Genomic DNA, 23,854 nt, shown 5'->3' with positions numbered 1-23,854 from the left:
GGGCCAGTGGAGGAGGGGGAGGTTTTGGGGGTGGCGGGGGACTTGACGGAGGTGGAGGCGGGGGATTCGGTGGAGGAGGCGGTCCTGGTGGTGTAGGTGGTGGTGGATTTGGAGGAGGTGGTGGATTTGGAGGAGGAGGTGGTCCGGCTCCAGGAGGCGGAGGAGGCGGTGGATTTGGTGGTGGTGGTGGACTTACACCTAGCGGAGGTGTTGGTGGTGGATTTGGAGGAGGTGGTGGATTTGGAGGCGGAGGCGGTCCAGTTCCTGGTGGTGGAGGAGGTGGGGGATTTGGTGGTGGAGGAGGCTTTGGAGGAGGTGGAACTCCTCCAGGAGGGTCATTTGGGGGCGGAGGTTTCGGAGGCGGAGGTGGTATTACACCAGATGGGCCATTTGGGGGAGGGGGAGGAGGAGGATTTTCGGGATTTGGAGGCGGTGGAACATTTACAGGCCCTGGACCAGCTCCAGGAGGCGGAGCATTTGGTGGAGGAGGCCCAGCCTCGGGTGGCTTTGGGGGTGTAGATCCAACTGGAGGAGCTGGTAATTATCTTACATTTCTTTTTCATTACAACGGTTTACTATTCGATTATTTTGATGCATAATTGTAATGAACACTTATACTTTTTGCAATAATGATAGAAATGTATAAGCAAGTACATGAAATCATATGAAGCTATTCTCAGATAATGAATATCCATGCCACAAGAAATAAAAAACACGTTTGAATATGTTTGCTACAAAAGTCCTCTTTAAAAAAATAAAGAAAAAGGTTTCGTTAGGAGCATCGCTACAAACATCATTCGAGACAACTGAAAAACAAAATGAAGATTGTTTAAAATCGAATAACGAAACCACGATAGTAAAAACTCGATAGAGTTTCATGTCTTAACCATCGTACACCATTAAGGTTTAAAGATTTTTCACAATCGTTATTTCGTGTTTTCGTTGATTCGAGTTATGCGTGTATCGCAATTACCATAACGGGACACCGTATTATATTTTAGTTATTTATGTTTTTCATTAAAAGGTGGGGTACCGGTTGGAGGTGCATTCGGACGGACTGATGGTGGTTCAGGGGCTATTGGCGGTGTGTTTGGACGTACTGAAGGTGGCCGAGTCGGTCCCGGGGGTAGTATGAGGTTCGAGGACCCTGTGACAGGAATGCAGGTGGTACCATCAGATGTTGCGTCGGCAGTACGACAGGCTCGGACCGGGGGTCGTTTTGGAGTACGTGTGTCCCCATGACTTATTTTGACAAAATCTGAAGAATAAAATTATTTAATTGCTATAATGAAAATTCTGGCATGTTTAACAAAAGTAGTCAAAAAATATTCACATTTTAACTAAAATTTGAGCATTCTTTTATTGTGGAACACCTTTGTCATTAAAACTTAATGTAATTGGCGAATATGCAAATGAAGGTCATAAAAGTTAATAGACTGTCGACATCGTAAGAAAGGTATGGACAGCATGTATTCTTCTGATCCAAGGTTCAAGACTTCGAATGCTGCTCGATGCAAAGTTAGATATAGAACAAGATACCTTGTTATACGTTCATTATAACACTGCACGTTTATCACGTCACGCTCATCCGATAATTGTTACGTTTATATAAATCATTTATAATTTTATTAAGTAATTTCAGTTTTCTTTATCTCAAATGAAGGAAGTTTTCTATATAAAGAATTTGTAATGAATATTCTTGGTAGGTTATATGACCGTATATAAACGGTTATTTTCAATATAACCCTTGGTATGACATGATCTGGTCCATTGACGTCACAATCGTCGCCATTGTCGCCTTTAATTTAATTACAACATAAAGTGTGACGTCATATATCTGCCTTTGAGCGTATTTTGAATAAAATCTTTTGATTAAACAGCAACTCAAATTAATTCATATACTCATGTATTTGCTTAATCATATTTTTAGAAAAAATTATTTTACGTCCTTGAATTTTTTTTCAGCAAGGTCAAAGTTTTCCATCAGGAGGGGGTCAAGGTCAGTGCAAATTTAAAACGCTGTCGATTTATTTCAATCCTGTTTTTTTGTGAATTTTAAAAGACGCTATCAATTAATATATCTCGTATCTTTTTAATTTAAAGAAATACTTAAAATTAAGAAAGTTGATGGCTCTCTCTTTTCATCGATGTACATTTTCGTAAGATCAAAGTAACGTTTATTAAACTACGTACTGCAGTATATATTTCTCCAAAAGCTCTTGGGATTAATTTCATCTTTTTATTTATACAGCATAAAAGAATAATGTAAAAACTGAGTAGGTAGAATTGTCTGAAAAAAAGTTTCCTTTTCTTTTGTCTTTGATTTAAAATGGTATTTGTTCTATTATTAGTATTTTGTTAAATATCAAGTTTTTTTAATTTAAAGTGGTATTTGTTCTATTATTTTGTTAAATATCAAGTTTGTCTTTAATTTAAAGTCGTATTCGTTATAAATATCAAGTTTGTCTTTGATCTAAAGAGGTATTTTTCTATGATTTAGTTAAATATCAAGTTTGTCTTTGATCTGAAGTGGTATTCGTTCTATTATTTTGTTAAATATCAAGTTTGTCTTTGATCTGAAGTGGTATTCGTCCTATGATTTTGTTAAATATCAAGTTTGTCTTTGATCTGAAGTGGTATTCATTCTATGATTTTGTTAAATATCAAGTTTGTCTTTGATCTGAAGTGGTATTCATTCTATGATTTTGTTAAATATCAAGTTTGTCTTTGATCTGAAGTGGTATTTGTCCTTTATTTTGTTAAATATCAAGTTTGTCTTTGATCTAAAGAGGTATTTTTCTATGATTTTGTTAAATATCAAGTTTGTCTTTGATCTAAAGTGGTATTCGTTCTATTATTTTGTTAAATATCAAGTTTGTCTTTGATCTGAAGTGGTATTCGTCCTATTATTTTGTTAAATTTCAAGTTTGTCTTTGATCTAAAGAGGTATTTTTCTATGATTTTGTTAAATATCAAGTTTGTCTTTGATCTAAAGTGGTATTCGTTCTATTATTTTGTTAAATATCAAGTTTGTCTTTGATCTGAAGTGGTTTTCGTCCTATTATTTTGTTAAATATCAAGTTTGTCTTTGATCTAAAGAGGTATTTTTCTATGATTTTGTTAAATATCAAGTTTGTCTTTGATCTAAAGTGGTATTCGTTCTATTATTTTGTTAAATATCAAGTTTGTCTTTGATCTGAAGTGGTATTCGTCCTATTATTTTGTTAAATTTCAATGTTGTCTTTGATCTAAAGAGGTATTTTTCTATGATTTTGTTAAATATCAAGTTTGTCTTTGATCTAAAGTGGTATTAGTTCTATTATTTTGTTAAATATCAAGTTTGTCTTTGATCTGAAGTGGTTTTCGTCCTATTATTTTGTTAAATATCAAGTTTGTCTTTGATCTAAAGAGGTATTTTTCTATGATTTTGTTAAATATCAAGTTTGTCTTTGATCTAAAGTGGTATTCGTTCTATTATTTTGTGAAATATCAAGTTTGTCTTTGATCTAAAGAGGTATTTTTCTATGATTTTGTTAAATATCAAGTTTGTCTTTGATCTAAAGTGGTATTCGTTCTATTATTTTGTTAAATATCAAGTTTGTCTTTGATCTAAAGTGGTATTCGTTCTATGATTTTGTTAAAATATCAAGTTTGTCTTTGATCTAAAGTGGTATTCGTTCTATGATTTTGTTAAATATAAAGTTTTTCTTTGATCTAAAGAGGTATTCGTTCTATGATTTTGTTAAATATCAAGTTTGTCTTTGATCTAAATTGGTATTCGTTCTATGATTTTGTTAAATATCAAGTTTGTCATTGATCTAAAGTGGTATTCGTTCTATTATTTTGTTAAATATTAAGTCTGTCTTCGATCTTAAGTGGTATACGTTCTATTCTTTTGTTAAATATCAAGTCTGTTTTTGATCTTTAGTGGTGTTCGTTCTATGATTTTGCTTAAAAGTAATTATAGTGTTGGTGTAGTGTAATAGTTTTAAACGATTTAAGAAGCTCAAAATGAGCTACACTGGAGCGACTGTACATAGTTGTTAATGACGTCCTACTTAATCGTCCAATGAGAAGATTATTAAATTTTCACTTTTAAGTCGTTGACCTTCTTTTCGGACGAATACTTAAATGAAATCAGTGCATGTTTAGATGAATCGTTAAATGAACGCTATTGTCATACTTTATTCATGTAGCGTTTAATTTACAGTTTTCCGTCAAACTGAATTTCAATCAACTGTATCAAATGGATTCCTCCCCGGTGGTGATAGTAGTGCCGGAGCATTTGGGCAACAGCGATCAGGATTTGGTTCATCAACGACTCGAGGAGCCCAAGGTGGTCTCAACAATGCAATACGAAGTAAGTTTTCTCCATTGCACACCATGTTTATCCACATAAAGTCAAAATGTTCCCTGCATCTATCTCTAAGGATTAAGGACCGGTCATGAACCGATAGATACATGTATATATGTACAGTCGAGTCTGTACAAAACGGTCACCGTTTTTCAGCGGTCACGTGACCTTCACGACAATTTTGTGACGCCCCCCCCCCCTTCGACGAAAAGTCACACTATCTTATATAATTTTATGATATATTTGGATAACATACTTGATCCTCAATTCAGCAGTCACCTAACTTAACTAGCCAAACGACTACATTCCTTGACTGGCTGTTTAAGACAGTTTTGACTGTATCTATTTTTATTTCACACATTATAAAATATAAAAAGCACTTCCAGCGTTTGCACCATTAGATGTTCCACTAGAAATTATTATTTGAGCCGCGTCACGACAAAACCAACATAATGGGTTTGCGACCAGCATGGATCCAGACCAGCCTGCGCATCCGTGCAGTCTGATCAGGATCCATGCTGTTCGCTAACAGTTTCTCTACTTGTAATAGAGTTGGTATGCGAACAGAAAAGATCCTGATCAGACTGCGCGGATGCGCAGGCTGGTCTGGATCCATGCTGGTCGCAAACCCATTATGTTGGTTTTGTCGTGACGCGGCTCATTTGATCAATTTAGTCTCGTTTTCATTTCCAGATTCCAAAGCCTTATCACATTCTATACAGCTTGCTTTTCTTTTCTCCAGCGTCCAAAAGGTTTATTACACCCATATAACTTCGTTTTCATTCTTATAGTCCAAAATATCTTTATCAAATGCATATCGCACTTCATCTAGCCTCGTTTTCATTTTGAGACACCAAAAATCCAAAGCAAATTCTTATTATAATTGAGGTAACTGTGCATATGTAAAAAATGGTGGTGTGAAATAAAGAGGTCAACATGGTTGAGAATAATAATGATTATATTAGACTCCATACAAAGTACATGTTTGTCTGTTTGTTTTGTTTGTTTTGGGTTTTACGTCACATAGACACAGAATAGGTCATATCGCGACATTTCAGCTTTTATACTGTTGGAGGAAGTCCACAGGTGCCCTTCCGTGCATTATTTCAGGCACGAACTGGCACCTGACCAACGACGTTCCGTAAGCTAGCTGGATAGCTTCCTCACATAAAATAATCCAAAGTCCCTGTCGGGATTCGAACCCACAGCGGTGAGGAGCAAGTGATTTGAAGTCAACGACCTTAACCATTCGGCCACGGACGCTCTACAAAGTACATTGTAGTAGATATGAACATAATCCAGCTTCATGCAAATGTGATAAGAAGTATTGATAAAGCTATATGTATATTAATCCAGAAAAAAAACAAGAACAATATTTAATCCCCGATATGCTATGCAACTAATCAAACTAATTAAATTATCAATAAAAGAAGCTTTTGTTAAAACACCGCTACGACCGCATTTTTGTTTGTTTGTCTTTCAATCACAATAAAAGTTTACGAACCATTAATACTTTATCAGAGAAAATATTCCATCAATAAATTACTTGAATAATTCAGCAAGGGGCAGGACGTGAAGTGGTTGCACACTTGGTTCAAGCGAGCGAATTGGTTGCAAACTTGACAAAATGGCGAAAACGGCGTGATTTTTTGAAACGGGTGAACGAGTTTTTGCCAGGCAAGTGGGTTTCTTTGTTATTTTGAAGTTCATTAGTATGTCTATTCCATAATGCAATATATATGCCACACTCGGTTAAAGGTTTCAGCATCCTAGATTCTGTTTTGACGAAGTTATTGAAGATATAAACTGATCATGTAGATTTTTTAAATTTGACAAATGACTGTTCTGGCCGGTTATTCTCCTAATTTATTCAAATTTGGAAGTTTTAAACTGCATTTAACAATAACAAAATATGTTTCTGTCAATGCTGTACAAATGGTTTAGTTCGCAAGTCCGAAGATAACGTTCAATACACAAAAATATCTTGTTCAAGCACATTTTGGTTGCAGACTTATACTTCAAGCATTTTTGGTTGCAAACTTTTGTGTCAATAATGAGGCATGCATATTTTTAGCGAGGAATTAAATTAATTTTTCAAATAATTTATTATGTGTTTATATCTTGTGCATCATTTTTAACACAGGGTCTCCTCAATGTATGCTAAATATACTCCTTATACTCTTTTCTTTTTACAAAGTCTTAGGACTTTTTTTATATCTTTGCATGACTAACTGTAAAGGAAAAGAAGAAAAAAAATAGCAACAAACAGCTTTCATTATTGTTCTTTTTTGAGATTTGAAATAAATTTGATTATATAGTAGATAAAAACTATATGAACATTGACACAAGGTCATTATTCACATGTTTCTTTAAATTGTTCCTTATTATTGACCAATCGAAAAAAGTTCCAAATTCCCTAACTCGAACAATGACTTTAAGTAGTTTTGTCACATAACAGTTAATGTAAATAACCAATCGTATATCATTTATATTATGATCTAATAATCAAAATCATCTTTAGAATACCAATGGACATATGATGTACATCAAATCCGAAATATTGTAAACAAGCATGTACGTCATTTTAACTTTTGGTTTGTAAAAACATTTTAAGTACATGTCTAAAGCAACTGCTGATCTTTACATACGAAACAAACAAATTAAAATTTCTTGTGGTTTTGATAAACTTTGGAAATTTTGCCGAATAACATCGTATGTGTGCACATGTCCTTATGTTTATGATGAAAATAATTCACTTAAATACAACAGTACTCTCACATGTATACGTTTGTTTTGTATGTAGTTTTCATTTGCATTTTACATATGATGACATATTTTAGAATTGAAGTATCAATAAATATTTTTCTATATGCTATTATTTTGTTTGCAGGCTTTTACTGATGATTATAGTATTGAACTGAGAACCATGTAATTTGAAACATAAAGTGCATAATTGTTGTAAAAGAAGAAAGTATATATAGCATTTAGAACAAAAAGAAGTAACAGAACATAAATGTCAATAATTGCCATTGAAAATAGGTTAATATATATAACCTTCAACAATCCTTTTGCTAAGTTTTACTATGGATTTCAATAGAATAAGAATAAGTTTGCAACCAAAAATGCTTGAAGTATAAGTCTGCAACCAAAATGTGCTTGAACAAGATATTTTTGTGTATTGAACGTTATATTCGGACTTGCGAACTAAACCGTTTGTACAGCATTGACAGAAACATATTTTGTTATTGTTAAATGCAGTTTAAAACTTCGAAATTTGAATAAATTAGGAGAAAAACCGGCCAGAACAGTCATATGTCAAATTTCAAAATATCTACATGATCAGTTTATATCTTCAATAACTTCGTCAAAACAGAATCTAGGATGCTGAAACCTTTAACCGAGTGTGGCATATATATTGCATTATGGAATAGACATACTAATGAACTTCAAAATAACAAAGAAACCCACTTGCCTGGCAAAAATTCGTTCATCCGTTTCAAAAAATCACGCCGTTTTCGCCATTTTGTCAAGTTTGCAACCAATTCGCTCGCTTGAACCAAGTGTGCAACCACTTCACGTCCTGCCCCTTGATTCAGGATAACTTTTTCCGAATTAAATGTAAAAACAAAGCGTTTGTTGACATGATTTTGAATTGATCATTGTTGTATAGACGCTCACTTGATCTTTCTAAGACACGGAAAGTGACGAAATATGCCAAACATTCTCGACCATATAATAGCAAATTTACCATATTACTTTAAAAGTAAAAAGTGCTGAATCATTGTGGTGTATTAAATTAAATATTAAAATCAAACATTTATAACTTTGAGAAAGTTTGGTCGTGTTGGGACTTTTGATTATAAACATGCACATTGCTTATATTGCCTACTAACTATCAAGCTTCCTGCCATTATTGTACTGTAGTTCGAATCCCGGTGGACGGTGGACAGCCGGTAGTGACTAGAAATGGAGTAACACAGCAACTACCAAGCGGTATGTCACTAAGGGACCTCGGCATTAACATTGATCCATTTTCCATGCAATCATCACGTGGTTCGGGTACAGGTGGTGAAATGACAGGTTTTAGAAACGGTATTGTCTCAGTACTAATATATTAAGCGTCAACAAATTCTTTTGTTTAATATATGAATATATGAAAACATATCTTACCGTTTGGCATATTTTCACACATGGCACAATTTTGCCACCATAGTTTTTTATTTTTATTATTATTATTTTTTTTTTTTTGAATTTTTTGAGTTAAATTTTCTTTTGCTGTTAAAAACAGCCTCGATAGCAAATATATAAAATTAATTCTTAACAACAAAATAATCTGCCATATTTGAAACGAAAAATATTTTACCGCTTGCCACTTTGGAAATTCATTGAGTTAATTATTCTTTTCCTAAAAGAAAACATCATCGACAGCCAGTTAGATTAATTCTTTCACATCAAGCTGCCATATTTGAAAAATAAAATGTCAAATATTTTTAAAGACAGACTATAACAGCAAAAGTCATGTATAAGAATTTGTTGACGCCGGTTTTTTTGAGGAACCTGCATGCATAGAAGATTTCATTCATTATTAATTTGTCATTTAATTCGCATAATTGCCATTATCGACACATTGGCTTAATTAACACAAGCTGCTCGTACACTTAGATCAACTGCATCATCTGAAAAAATTATTGACGAGTTCTTATATGACACCATTATGCATTTATCTATATATTTTTTAACATTATCCATTTTTCATACAAAAAGGTATTTGTACAATGCGCATTTGACTTTACCGGAGATGAATAACGAAAAGTTATGACAGTTTTTCGTGTTTTGTTCAGTTTTTCGCATAGTCGCTCTTGCACATTAATAATGTAAATCACTCTTGAAAGAGTTTACAATATAACCTTTACAGGTGGTTCTTTTATTAAAATTTTATAACTAATATTGGAAATAACCGGAATTACTTTATACAAACATGCTTGTAAAACCCAAAATTATTGATATTGGAGAGGGAGCGGTAAATTGGATTGGGGTTGGCCCGGTTGGGTACATATTGTTATTGCGCTTGCCAATCTGTCTTTTTGTCGGTCTGCTTATAACAATATCTTTAAGATTTGGACTTTTAAGTATTGGGTTACAATTATCATAAATGCCCTCAGTGGGAAAGTGTTCCATTCTCACGTATAAAGGGCGAAGTTTAAGATGGCTGCCTCGAAAAGGTTCTACCCTGTGTCAAAAGATAATCTTCTCATCAATACAAAATTCAAACTCATCTTCAAAATTTTAATCACTGTTAAAACGCAGCATGTATTGATAGGAACACGGTTAATATCCAGGTGTCATCGTTCTCATTTCTTTATAGGCATCCGGAACTTTTCGGCCAATTTCTTGTTAATCTTCTGTTAATAATAGACGAGTAGCTCCGACTACCCTAGTGATTTAGACCATTTTGTAAATAACGGCCATTTTGAAAATAGCCACCATTTTGAAATTTCTAGATCAAATGTTTAGCTTTTTTGCTACAGCTGTGCAAACTATTAAAAATATAAGCGCATATTTTTGCCAAAGACGAAGCAATTTGTTGCGTTTTAATATACATGTATACATGTATTTAATAAATCGAAACAATACATGCACTTAAAATAAGCTGCAATAACAGTTAAACTATCTTTGGAGGTATGTTTTTATTTTCAGCTTCTATTGTTATTTTACTGCTTGTTTGTAGTTTTTAAACGATATGCTGGTATGAATAGACATGCCACATCTTAAACTTACTGAAAACATTTTTATTTCAGGGCAGAGTAACATATTACCGCCGCCTACGACTCAAGGTTTTAATAGCGTCACGTCACAGACTTCACAAGTAACTGGTACGTTTGTCTAACTTATACCCCGGTCACATATTCACGGAATACGCCCACGGAAGAGCCACGGATTAATTCCGGCATCGTCCGTAGCTACCCGTACTGGTCAGTAGCTCTCCGTATTGTAACCGTAATCAATCGTAGTAGTCCTTGTATATCGTTAGCGATCCTTGACAATTTTTGAACATGCACAAAAATTTGCTACGGAAAAATCAACCGTAGCGTATCCTACTAGTCCGTATTAATCCGTACTGATACGTACTGGTCCGTACGAAAACCGTACTAGTCCGTACTGATTCGTAGTCCACAAACTTGTCAAGGATTTCCACGGTTTTGTACGGAGAACTACGTATTTGTACGGTTACCCTACGTATAAGCTACGGTTTTAATACGGATTATACGGCATTTTCACGGAAAGCCACGGATCGTAATACGTTGTACTACGGGAGAGGCAAGGATTAGCACGGTCTTATACGGTTTATTGCGTTGCAACACGAAACGGTACGGAATGGTACGGTCCACCACTGTTTTAGTACGAATGAATTAAGTATCCATGTACTTTTTTCAAGGGTATATGGTGGCATATTTCTGCCATCAGATAACCTGATAACTAACTAGTTAATTAAGAGGTTAACTAGTTTACGTAACTAGTTAACCTGAAAACTAACTAGTTAATTAAGAGGTTAACTAGTTATGTAACTAGTTAACCTGATATCTAACTAGTTAATGAAGATGTTTACTAGATACGTAACTAATTAAACATGATAAATAACTGAGTTAATTAAGAGATTAACTAGTTAACGTAACTAGTTAACCTGATAACTAACTAGTTAATTAAGAGGTTAACTAGTTATGTTTATTAACTAGTTAATTAAGAGATTAACTAGTTACGTAAACTAGTTAACCTGATAACTAACTAGTTTATTAAGAGGGTTAACTAGTTAGTAACTAGTTAACCTCTTAATTAACTAGTTAGTTATATGGTTAATCTGCGCTGGCAGAAATATGCCACCATAAGGGTAATAAATTACTACCCTCTTGTTAAAAACAGACATATTTGCGGAAACATTTAAAAATGATAATTGCCATTTACTGGCTGCAACTTTATATTGAAAATGGCTCAGATGCGGAGGCAGTGGTCGAGCTGCTTGATGACATACATAGAAGTAAATTTATATTATTATGGTCGTACTACAATTTCCATAAGTAATAGAAATTACATTAATGTTACATATTTTACAAAATTGGATCGTGAAATTGGAGTAAATATGTACATAAAACGAGGTGTCTCATAAGCCTCGGAGGCTGGCCCCTTGAGTGATAATAGATTAATTAAAAAGCTTTTTACATATTTTTAAAAAATAAAACATCACGATAATTAATGTATTGTTAAAATGACACACAGCAAATCTTAAAATTTAAAGAGAAGCAGTTTTGATCAACATTTTTCATTAATGATTACTAGTCCATATCTAATCAGGTAAGAGAAGACAGACGAGGATGGTGGACTAGAGATGGGCTTTTACGAAGACCGCTCAAGTTTAGTAATGAGGCTCTCATGGTCGAACTTGTTTGAGGACCAGCGTCCTTTAAGAAATTCACTTTAAATCGGCCTGATGTGTCTCAGGGGTTGGGACGCGATTCAGGCCGAGTCCTCTCCGCCAAAATCATTGAACTCTGCAATTCGTTTTCTATTGTTCTTTTCTTTTGAGGCATTTTTAAAAAATTACAAGCAAGAGTTTGTGGAACGGATGTATTAGGTCCGTATAGATCCGTGGCAATTCTTTCTTCTCCGTATCAATAGTTCTTCTCCGTATCAGACCGGCTTATTCGTATAACCCGTGCTTATACCGTAGAGACCGTAGTGTATTCCGTAGGGTCCGTCCTGATTCGTGTCGCTCCGTATCAAACCGTGTCGGTCGTAACAATCTGTGTCCGCCGGGGGTTTTTGGTGGTAAATCCGTCGGACTCCGTGCTCATACCGTTGTGTGTCCGTACTTGAACCGTAGCGGACTACGAAATTTCACATTTCCGTAGTAATCCGTGAACGATTAGACCGTAGCTCTTCCGTGGCATTATCCGTGAATATGTGACCGGGGCATTACATAGTGAGGTAGATATCATGTCGAGTGTGTGTACATTTGTGTTAGTAAGTAATTGAGGTAGATATTATGTAGTGTGTGTGTACGTTTGTGTTAGTAAGTAATTGAGGTAGATATCATGTCGAGTGTATGTACGTTTGTGTTAGTAAGTAATTGAGGTAGATATCATGTCGAGTGTAGGTACGTTTGTGTTAGTAACTACTTGAAGTAGATATCATGTCGAGTGTATGTACGTTTGTGTTAGTAACTAATTGAGGTAGATATCATGTCGAGTGTAGGTACGTTTGTGTTAGTATCTAATTGAGGTAGATATCATGTCGAGTGTATGTACGTTTGTGTTAGTAACTAATTGAGGTAGATATCATGTCGAGTGTATGTACGTTTGTGTTGGTAACTAATTGAGGTAGATATCATGTCGAGTGTAGGTACGTTTGTGTTAGTAACTAATTGAGGCAGATATCATGTCGAGTGTATGTACGTTTGTGTAAGTAACTAATTGAGGTAGATATCATGTAGTGTGTAGGTACGTTTGTCTAACCTACTTATTGAGGTAGATATCATGTAGTGTGTAGGTACGTTTGTCTAACCTACTTATTGAGGTAAATATCATGAAGTGTGTAGGTACGTTTGTCTAACCTACTTAATGAGGTAGATATCATGTAGTGTGTAGGTACGTTTGTCAAACCTACTTATTGAGGTAAATATCATGAAGTGTGTAGGTACGTTTGTCTAACCTACTTAATGAGGTAGATATCATGTAGTGTGTAGGTACGTTTGTCTAACCTACTTATTGAGGTAAATATCATAAAGTGTGTAGGTAGGTTTGTCTAACCTACTTATTGAGGTAGTTATCATGTTGTGTGTAGGTACGTTAGGTCTAACCTACTTATTGAGGTAGATATCATGTCGAGTGAAGGTACGTTTGTCTAACCTACTTATTGAGGTAGTTATCATGTTGTGTGTAGGTACGTTAGGTCTAACCTACTTATATAGAGGTAGATATCATGTCGAGTGTAGGTAAGTTTGTCTAAGTAACTTAGTTAGGTAGATATCATGCCGAGTGTATGTACGTTTGTCTAAGTACCGTAACTTAGGGAGGTAGATATCATGTCGAGTGTAGGAACGTTTGTCTAACCTACTTAGTGAGGTAGATATCATGTCGAGTGTATGTACGTTTGTCTAAGTAACTTAGGTAGGTAGATATCATGTGGAGTGTATTTAAGTTTGTCTATGTAACTTAGGGAGGTAGATATCATGTCAACTGTAGGTACGTTTGTCTAAGTAAATTAGTTAGGTAGATATTATGTCATATGTAGGTGCGTTTGTCTTAGTTACTTGGTGAGGTAGATTTCATGACGTGTGTAGGTACGTTTGTCTAACCTACTTAGTGAGGCAGATATCGTGTCGAGTGTTGGGACTATATTTACATGTTGGTTCCAACTAATTCATAGAGGACTCAAGCAAGAAACTTTTTCAGGCTAATTTCAAATTGAGGTCTTAATGTACATATTTTGAAATGGCTGAGTAGAAAATATGCCAAATAGTCTGTCTTAATAAATATAAAACCCAGTGAAGATACAGGTATATCTAGCTGATTCAAGACTTGTTGCGCCATTTTTTTAAAAATTGATCTATTTAGATGTATTTATCTTTTTTATGCAAATCAATTTACAAAATGAGTTTTAATAAACATTCTTGATTTCCTTTATACAGTAGGACAAACCATTTGAACTGTATATTTTCTCATTCAGTAAATCAAGGGCGTGGTTCAGGTAACACGGGGACAAACGGGGGACCAGATCTGGTAGTTCTACACATGGAAGATCTTCAAGACCCGTCAAATTTACCTGCAATTATAAAAACACTTACAAATATTTCTGGTGCACGACAAGACAATTTGAGCAGGTAAATATTTTGTGTTCTGATAAAAGTTTTATGATGCATATGTTTTCAATAATGTTTTGTCATAATGTGTGTGTGTTTTTTTGTTTTGTTTTGTTTTGTTTGTTTGTTTATTTATTTATTTGTCTGGTTTTTGTTTCTGTTGTTGTTGTTTTGTTGTATATATGATAATTGTTTGTATGTTGTTAAAATCACGCTTAAAGAAATCTACTATAAAAAGAAATGTAAATTTTCGATTAAAATGGGTGATTGTTACGCGAAATTCTCGCTAAACTTTCTTCTCATAACAGCAGCAGGATATTTATAGGGAATGTTTTATTCTGTATTTGAAAATGATTGCACAGTTGTTGTTGTTTTTTGTTGTGTTTTACATTTCTGTACTTGGCTTTGCCTGGTACAAACTCACATCTAAAAAAAACACAAGTCCATAAATGCATACTTGTATCTTTTTATTTCAGTTCAACCGGAAGGGGAATATAATTGTACGAGGGAGGACAGCGCACGTGGTGACAATTACGTCAAAGACATCGCAAAAAATGACTATGTTTTCTTCTGCAGAAATATCAAAGCACCAGGAAAGCACGCACTGTTGTTCAAAATAATTATGATTGTTTTGTATGTTCTAATTTGTCACGTGGAAAAGTTTACTATTTTATTTGTTTTTGTTTTTTTAAAGTCTTCAAAATGCCCAAGGGAGTAAATACATATTAGATAGGTAAATATTTAATGCCAACCCCAATTGTTGCTGGCCTATAAATAGATACAGCAGAACAAATGAATTTTATTAAGTATGCATTTTTGTTGTTGAGAGAACTATGGTTTATACAAATTAAACAAAATGTTGTTACGTGGAGATCAAAGACCGTGAAGTTTCGGTACAGTGCACACATACATTGAAGTAAGAATTAATATTATAGACTTTTCGTTTTCGTGCAATGGTAACAAGAAACCGAGGAAGCTGTACCAAAAGAAGTCAGTCAAATGCTTAAAGTTTGAGCTTCATTTGATAAAAAGAAAAAAAACACCAATCACTTTAAGAAAGAATTAATTTGATGATAATATTTCTAGATTTGTAGGGAGGGCTAATATATATACATATTTTTCTCATGTGTGCATTTACAACAGATTAATCACGTGGTTGGAAACTGAGTGTTTTTCGTTTCATGAATGAGTGGTATATTTAATTTGTTATATAATATCACCATAGTAATATATTATTACTTACACCCTCTTACGTACTTTGTATACATTTATGATATAACACATTTAATATTGAATAAATTCATAGAAAAATCTGTAACTCAGTGTTGTTTTTAATTTATACACTGTATATTCCCAGCTGATCTTTACCGGTCAAAAATTATCTGAAATGATTTGTCATACAATAGTGTTTATTTGAAACTATTTAAGACATTGTTATAAAGCGTGCAGTGTAACAAATTATATGAAAAATATCCCTATCGCCAATAAAATCTTAGGGTTCTTTTCAAAATTGTGAAGTGATGGAGTTCTTGGAAGTGTAGTAAAAGTCATCAAGTTCAAACCACTCATCGGTGTGGATTCGAATCTTGTCGATCGTCATTAAAATAATACAGAGAAGGGCATCTCATGCATTTCTACAACAGTAAAGATGGGAAATTGCTGTATGATTTAAGATTCGGTGCGACATCGACAAAAAAAAACAACAACAAAAACAACAACCAAGAAACAACAACAACCAAAAACAACAATAAAATAATAACCCAAAATTGCCAATTCTTCTGTTAAATAACTGTGATAACTGTAACTAAAAATTTAAAAGCTACCTGCTGTTTTCGGACGCGTATTCATAAACAACGTACCTATGAATTGATCACCTACAGTTGGGTTATATAAATATTCAATTTTACTTCGAAAAAGAATTTTTTCATATGCGGAAAGTCCGATTTTTTTAAAGCGTCTACACAATTAAGACTGTTGCTTAAATTATCGTAAATTACACTTCCGGTAGAAGTATGATGTACAAAATAAGTTAATAAATATTATAATCAATAATAAGAACTAAAGTGACAATGATTAACATAAAAAGTTAAATTTTTAATAACCATTTTGATAAATCAATACGTTTGAATAAGGTAAAAACAAAAGTTATAATATTTAGAGATTAACAAAAATGTTGGACGAGATATTCGAAAAACACTTTAATGATAGGGGAACTGATTTCAGTCTTTCCATTTGTTTACCTTTAGAAACTAGAAAACCATGTTTATTTTTCTTTCTTTTTTCATTTAAGATGATTGGAATAGGGCAGTGCAGACATTGTTCTTGCTTCAAAAACTTTAATAGACGCCTTTTATATAGTAAAGCAAGGCCAACGTGTTCTTCTTCTTTTGGTTAAATTTCTATTGCCTTATCAACCATTTTTATGCTTAAATTTACGGTTTTATTGTTGATCCTTTGCTTATTAATAGGGATATATTTAATAAATGTCTTAGGTATTATAAAAAACGTGTGTAAGGTCAGTATGTTCGTAGTGTCCTCTATCTGTCAGATCAGTGTGTGATAAGTGTTCTCTGTGAGTCAGGTCAGTGTGTGATTAGTGTCCTGTGAGTGTTTTCGTTGTATTGGGTCAATTTGTGATGTGTGTAGTGTCCTGTGTGTCAGGTCAATGTGTGAGAAATGTCAGAACAGTGAATTGTGTCCTGTGTGTGTCAGTTGTTGTTGTTGTGTCCTGTAGTCCTTTGAGTCAGGTCAGTGTGTGAGTAGTGTCCTGTGTGTGAGTGATGTCCTGTTTAAGTAGTGTGCTGCTGTTTAGTGTCTGTGTGAGTCAGGTCAGTGTGTCTGAGTAGTTCGCTGTGTGTGTGTGTCAGGTCAATCTTTTTGTTGTGTGCTGTCAGTGTGTGAGTCGTGTGCGGTGAAGCTGTGAAGTTTCCTGTGTAGTGTCCTGTCAGTATGTGAGCAGTGTGCTGTGTAAGTCATGCTAATGTGCGACTAGTGTGCTGTGTGTGTCCGGTCAGTGTCTGAGAAGTGTGCTGTGTGTGTCCGGTCAGTGTCTGAGTAGTGTGCTTTTTTTGGCCATTCAGTGTCTAGTAGTTGTCCTGTGTGGTTTAGTCCGGTTAGTTGTTTGGGGTTGCCCGGTCGGTGTTGAGTGTGGCTGTGTGGTCGGTCAGTGTCTGATAGTGTGTTTTGTGTGAGGTCAGGTCAAGAGTTTTTGTGTGGGGTCCGGTCTGGTTTGTCTGAGGTTAGTTGGGGCTGTGTTTGTAGTCGGGTCAGTAGGGGTTCTGTGTTTGTCCGGTCGGTATTGAGTGTTGTTGTTGGCCCGGCCAGTTTGTTAGTTGTTTGTGTGGTCGGTCGGTTTGAGTCTGTGTGTGTGGGTCGGTAAAGGTGTCTGAGTGGGTGGTTGCTGTTTTGTTTTCCGGTCAGTGGATCTGAGAAGTTTTTAGTGTGTGTTTGTGGTGTCGAGTTAGTCCTGTGTTTGTGGTCAGTGTCGTATAGTGTGTTTTGTGTGTCCGGCCGATGTTGATTTGTGTGGCAGGTGTTTTTGTCCTGTGCTGTTGAGTCGGTCGTTTGTTTTGTGTTTGTTCGGTCAGTTGTTCTGGGAGTCGGTGTGTTGTGTTTTTTTGGGTCAGGTCAGTAGGTTGTGCTTGTGTGTGTTCGGTGTTGAGAAATGTCTGTGTTGTCAAGTAATTGAAGTAGTGTCCTATTACAAGAGTCTTGAAAGATTGTCAGTAATTTTAGTGGAGTAGCGGGGGATCGAACTCGCAACCCCTGGACTTGTAGTCAGACAGTGTTACCACTGCACCACAGCGCCCGCTCTGATTTTTAACAATTTTGGAAGTCCCTTTATACATTATCACATTAATGGCCAGGAAATTGAGTAATTATGCTATTGAATTTTCACACCTCAATAGTTGATATAGCGGTAAGGTCTAAAGTGTTTTGCAACGGCTGATATTCAAATCCTTGCCCGGGGGGTTATGATAAAGAACTTTATACAAACGAGTAGTAACAAAAAATAAGTAAGACTGTTGACAAGCAATAAAAATGAATCATATTAGATAAAAGCCATGTTCCGTTAAATAGAACCGAAATTCTTATATTGACAGTAAGTAAGCTGAAACAATTACTTGCATGGTTGTTAATGATACATGATGGTTTGAGACAAATCTATTAAATCAAGTTACACTTGTTAAAAATATTCGGTTTGCGTTAATAAGGTGACAAGAATTTGTTAAAGCATCATACATCCAGACTCATGCTAATTTTCATAAAAGTTTTGAAAATTATATGTAAATTAAAGGTAAAATATCTACCATAAGACTTCGTTGGTTATTCGCGCGAATACCAAACTACCAACCAGCAGGTATGTATAGTTAGTAATTCGAACATTGCTGAGTTTACCCTCAAAACAGAATTTTCTCCGGAATAAATATAACGGACATAAAGCAAGATAGATGTGTTCTACAACATTGAAATACCACGTAACCCTATGTCCACCAGGGAATTCGGTTGGTTATTCGCGAGAATACCAAACTTCCTTCTTCAAGGTAGTTGGTAATTCGGATATTGCATAGATTTCTCTGAAAACAGAACATATTTTTCTGAAACAAATATTACGGTTAAATAACAAGATATGTGTTTTCTATAATATGGTAACACCCCCATTCACCGTAAATTGGCCAGGGGACTCAGCTGGTTATTCTCGTGAATCTCCAACTACCAATCAGAACGTAGATGGTTGTCCGAACATTACATGTATTTCAAACAATATACATTGACAATACAGATGAATTCTACCAAACTGTATCACCCGTCTCATTACGTCGACCAGAGGACACAGTTGGTTATTCGCGCGAATCAACTACATACTGAAGTTAGTTGTAAATTCGAACATCTGATTCTTAATTCTGTTTAAAAATATATATGTTCTTACATTTCATTCCGGTGATAATGTATTATATTACCGTTCTACCACCTGTTAAATAGTTGGGAATTACGAATAACCAACCATCAGCTATTAGGTAGTTGGTAATTCGAATATCTATCTACCAACTACCTACCGAAATGACGCTCATTTATGATAAAGTAATGGTATAATGTTTGCCGTGGCTACAAAACAACATAATCATACATCTGTCACGTTTCATGATAAATTTATGAGCTCAGTTATAAGAAATTATGCCGTAGCAAAGGACCGAAAAGACAACGGATAATATACGAGTATTTTGTTATGCTCCTCGAAAGATTCGGGGGAGCATATAGTCGCCGCCTTGTCTGTCCGTCCGTCTGTCCAGGCCTACATCCAATGGTGTATGAGCATCATTCCGTCCGTGATTTTAGTTAAAAAAGAAAGAAATCCCATAAACCGACTGGTTTATGTGGTATTTTTACTGGTGTAAGGGTAAAATGCCACATAAAGATCAAAGAAAACGCACATAGACCCCGATTGTTGGCACGTCCGTCCGTCCGTCCGATTTTCTTGTCCGGGACATAACTTTGTATCAACATGAAACTTTGTAGGTAGATAAATCTCATTGAGTAGGTGTGAAGTGCACGAGAACCGTAACTCTGCCTTGCCTAATACTTGAATTATTGCCCTTTGTTTATTTGTACACTTTGAACTTTGTCCGGGACATAACTCTAAAACTATGAGTGCTATCAACATGAAACTTTGCAGATAGATATATCTCATTGAGTAGGTTTGCAGTGCACAAGTATCGTAACTCTATCTTCCCTACTTTTGGAGTTATTGCCCTTTGTTCATTTTGACACTTTGAACTTTGTCCGGGACATTACTCTAAAATTATAAGAGATATCAACATGAAACTTTGTAGGTAGATAGGTCTCATTGGGTAGAGCATAACCCGGTTCAACCGGTTCTTGTTTATTCTGAAATCAATGGATACTGGCTAAGATACATTCTAAAAGAATACACTCGTTCATTTTGAATGCCTATAAAAGTATGTTATAGTTTAAAAAAGGAAAAGGAACGTCAAATCTATGGTACATTATGTATTAGACATGATCTCATTTTTTTAAATAAAGGAGCGAAGTCTCTGTTTTGTAAGATGAAAATAAAATAGACCGGTCATCGACTTGTTCAAGCCAGTAAAGGTGTGACGACTGAAAAACGCGCGCTAGACAAGTTCTTTATAAAACTTATATCAAACCTCATATAGCCTCGTTCTCATTTCCAAAGTCCAAAAGGTTTGTATCAAACCCATATCGCAAACCATCCTCGTTTTTATTTTTTCAAGTGTCCAAAATGCATATCACATCCTTTTTGTTATTGAAATAACAAAGTTTTGTCAAAATGTTAAAATTGTGGTGTGAAAGAAAGAGGTCATTTAACATGGTTAAGAACCATGCTGATTCTAATGCACTACTATACAGCTACAAAACCTTTATAAAACTATACTCGTCCAATACAATCTTTGACAGCTATGTATTCGTTCAATATAATACAGTATTGTACTCAACAATGTACGACTCGTCCAATACTGTCTTTGACAGCTATATATTAGTTCAATATAGTACAGTATTGAACTCAACAATGTACGACTCGTCCAATACTATTTTTGACAGCTATGTATTCGTTCAATATAGTACAGTATTGTACTCAACAATGTACGAATCGTCCAATACTGTTTTTGACAGCTATGTATTCCTTCAATATAGTACAATATTGTACTCAACAATGAACGACTCGTCCAATACTGTTTTTGACAGCTATGTATTCGTTCAATATAATTCAGTATTGTACTCAACAATGTACGACTCGTTCAATACTGTTTTTACAGCTATGTATTCGTTCAATATAATTCAGTATTGTACTCAACAATGTTTGACTCGTCCAATACTGTTTTTGGCAGCTATGTATTCGTTCAATATAATTCAGTACTGTTCTCAACTATATAGTACTAATCAACAATGGTTAAAACAGCTTCAAAAATATGTGTTATAATGACATAGAATAATATTATTGTCATCAAAGTCAACATGTCACACATTGAAAAAATATTAAAAAAGAACAAAAGTTCTTTCTTCAGAAATATTCATATCCTAGAGAAAGTGAAAACACGTCATTCATTTCTGTTACATATTATTTTATCGACAACAGCAACATTTCAGCAATCTATCTTTTATGCAAAATGACTGAAATAATCATTTTCATGATAGTAAATTTATATTGAAAATCATGTATTAAAACAATAAAAGCAAAACAAATCTTTGAAGTAGAATGATTTTTAAAAAATCATGATTAGACTGTTGTTGAAGAATTGTATGCATAGAAAAAATAACCACATATTGACGGTTCATTAAATGAACTGGCTCACTGCAATTTAAGACACTTGGTTACTTTCTTACATATATGACACAATGGTCAACAGTTTATTGCTTTCTATATATTAATGCATTTTTGTATATAGATTATATAATGTATGCAGTGTATATTTTGAATAGACTTTAATAGAAAGCCCATAGTAAGACACATTTAGTTCGATTTCTATATAATAAAAAAAAAAGATATTGACCTGTGCAATAAAACAGCGCTACATTTCTAGTATCATATTTGTATATCACCCGTAGCCCGGGAAATATTTACACTTTATTAAGTACATTTAAAAAAAACTCAATTCTTAATATTGCCACAAATATCTGTAGAATGAGGGTCATGTATATCAAAAAACAATCTTAGTTGTGTATATAATTATCTAAATGAAACAAAATATAGAGGATATTGAATGAGTGTAAGTTCGATACTGAATTTATTGCACGAGTTGAATAAAATTATATTATGCGAGCCTCTGGCGAGTTCAATTGATTCAGTATTGAACTTACACGAATTTAATATTATATTTATCACATACCCAAAATAAAGACCATTTAAAGTGAAACAAGAGTCATTTTCATTGACGCGCCTATAGTATAACGCTAACATTCAGCGTGTCTTTACACTATGTTTGTATAACGCTAATGACGTCACGTCAAAATATATGCATGGCCGTGCAATACCATATTTACAGAGTCGCAAAATCGGCACGGGTGTGTGATAAATAAGTTTTTCACTTTACGCTCTGAATAATTACAGATAGAAGCTTCATGATTTTACATCAGTACGCATGTTTATGCATAACATGCTATTGGATTGTATATGTTTGACTAGGCAAACAAAATTATATACATGTAACTATATGGAATGATCCGTGAAAATGGTAAAAATAAAAAATCAATGCTTATTTCTGTAAAAATGTAAAATTTTGTGATCTATGTCAACTTTTCTAAAACACTCACTGTGTACATGTATGTATAGAAACCGGTGACAAATCGTATAGAGGCAAGAAAACGCATAAATTGACGTATATTTTCCACCGTGAAACTTTTACACCCAGCGCATCCCCTATGTTTTGCAGCTCATTGACGGCGACTCGATGCACTGACATCTCTGAACAATGGCTTTTTCGTAAATTTAGAGCTTCTCCTTTACGGCACTATAAAGCAGTTACTGGTGGTCCCAGAGACAATGCCAGAACCGCACGCAAAGTTATGTAGTATCATCTGAACAGATTAAAGCTTCATGAAAAAAGTATTCAAAGAAATAAACTTTAGATAGATACTACTCATACAAATGTACATAATATTCAGGAAAATAGCAGTTATTAGCCAAAAATAAATGTAAAATTAATAAAATCACCCTACTTTCGGTTTTGCAGCGAAACAGGCCACCTCTTTGCTATTGATTCTTTTTATATCACAGGTACCCTCTTATTCAATGTTTTTGATACAGGGGTACCTGTCCTAACACAGTACGTATAGAAGCAAGAAATAAGATTTTATAATACAGGTAGTCGGAATTCGACTTGAATGGGCAGTTCTTATTTAAGACAAGCGATTCCTGCCACTGACCAGTTCTGAAATTAAGCATCATAAGTTTACAAATGTGTTCTTCTATTTTATATATTCACATTATTGAATAATAGAAGTCCGTACTATATATATACTGAACCAAAAAAGAAACTTTCGCAAAAGAATGTGCCAGTTGTTCAGTTTGTTTTTGTTTGTTTCATTTTACGCCTTTCCCAACAGTATTTCAGTCATGTAGGCGGGTAGTTTCCTAACAATCGTTCCTGGAGAGTTACACCAGTACCGATTTAAGACAGCCATATAGATCTACAGTACATTGTGATCTAAAAAAACACCGGTTTATACATATAGCAAATGCATTTATCTCATATAAAAGTGTGATTTATAACCGCTTAATTAACTTTTACATTTGCACTAATTACACATTGTCTGAAGTAATGCTATTTAGTTTTTTTTTTTTGTATTTTCTGATCGCATGATCAGTAAATACATAGCTAACATCCACGGTCTAACACAAAATTTCCTCACAGACCTAACAACGCAAAGTAGTTCTCACTCAAAACTGCTTAAAACCAGCAATTTAAAAGAAAGAATAATTTTTAATGTAGGCATTAAACGAATTACAGTGCATTTAAAGTTTACATTAGTCAATAGAAATATGAGGTTACAATCACAAATTTCGCGGATGAATATCTTTTTTACCCAATGAAAAATGTTCGACTATTTCCGTAAAGCTTAATCAATGAAAATGCTATTTTTAGCTATGTCGATTACCGAATACTCCA

The 23,854-nt window shown here is 34.5% G+C and overlaps 1 protein-coding gene across 1 annotated transcript; it reads left to right on the top strand.

The window, feature by feature from the left end:
- Positions 1 to 2: 2 nt before the first annotated feature.
- LOC132756712 (uncharacterized) lies at positions 3 to 15,033 on the top strand (the record flags this gene model as incomplete). The annotated part of the gene is made up of 8 exons (XM_060747841.1): positions 3 to 537; positions 1,025 to 1,224; positions 1,966 to 1,999; positions 4,211 to 4,360; positions 8,279 to 8,446; positions 10,153 to 10,227; positions 14,075 to 14,228; positions 14,684 to 15,033. Coding segments are annotated over 8 exons (1,338 nt in total), but the record flags the coding sequence as incomplete, so codon positions are not given.
- Between the last annotated feature and the right edge of the window lie 8,821 nt (positions 15,034 to 23,854).

The sequence above is a fragment of the Ruditapes philippinarum genome, unplaced genomic scaffold, assembly GCF_026571515.1.
Source record: "Ruditapes philippinarum isolate M1 unplaced genomic scaffold, ASM2657151v2 ctg1978_1_1_1_1, whole genome shotgun sequence".
NCBI classification, from domain to species: domain Eukaryota; kingdom Metazoa; phylum Mollusca; class Bivalvia; order Venerida; family Veneridae; genus Ruditapes; species Ruditapes philippinarum.
This window is presented reverse-complemented; position numbering and strand designations above follow the sequence as displayed.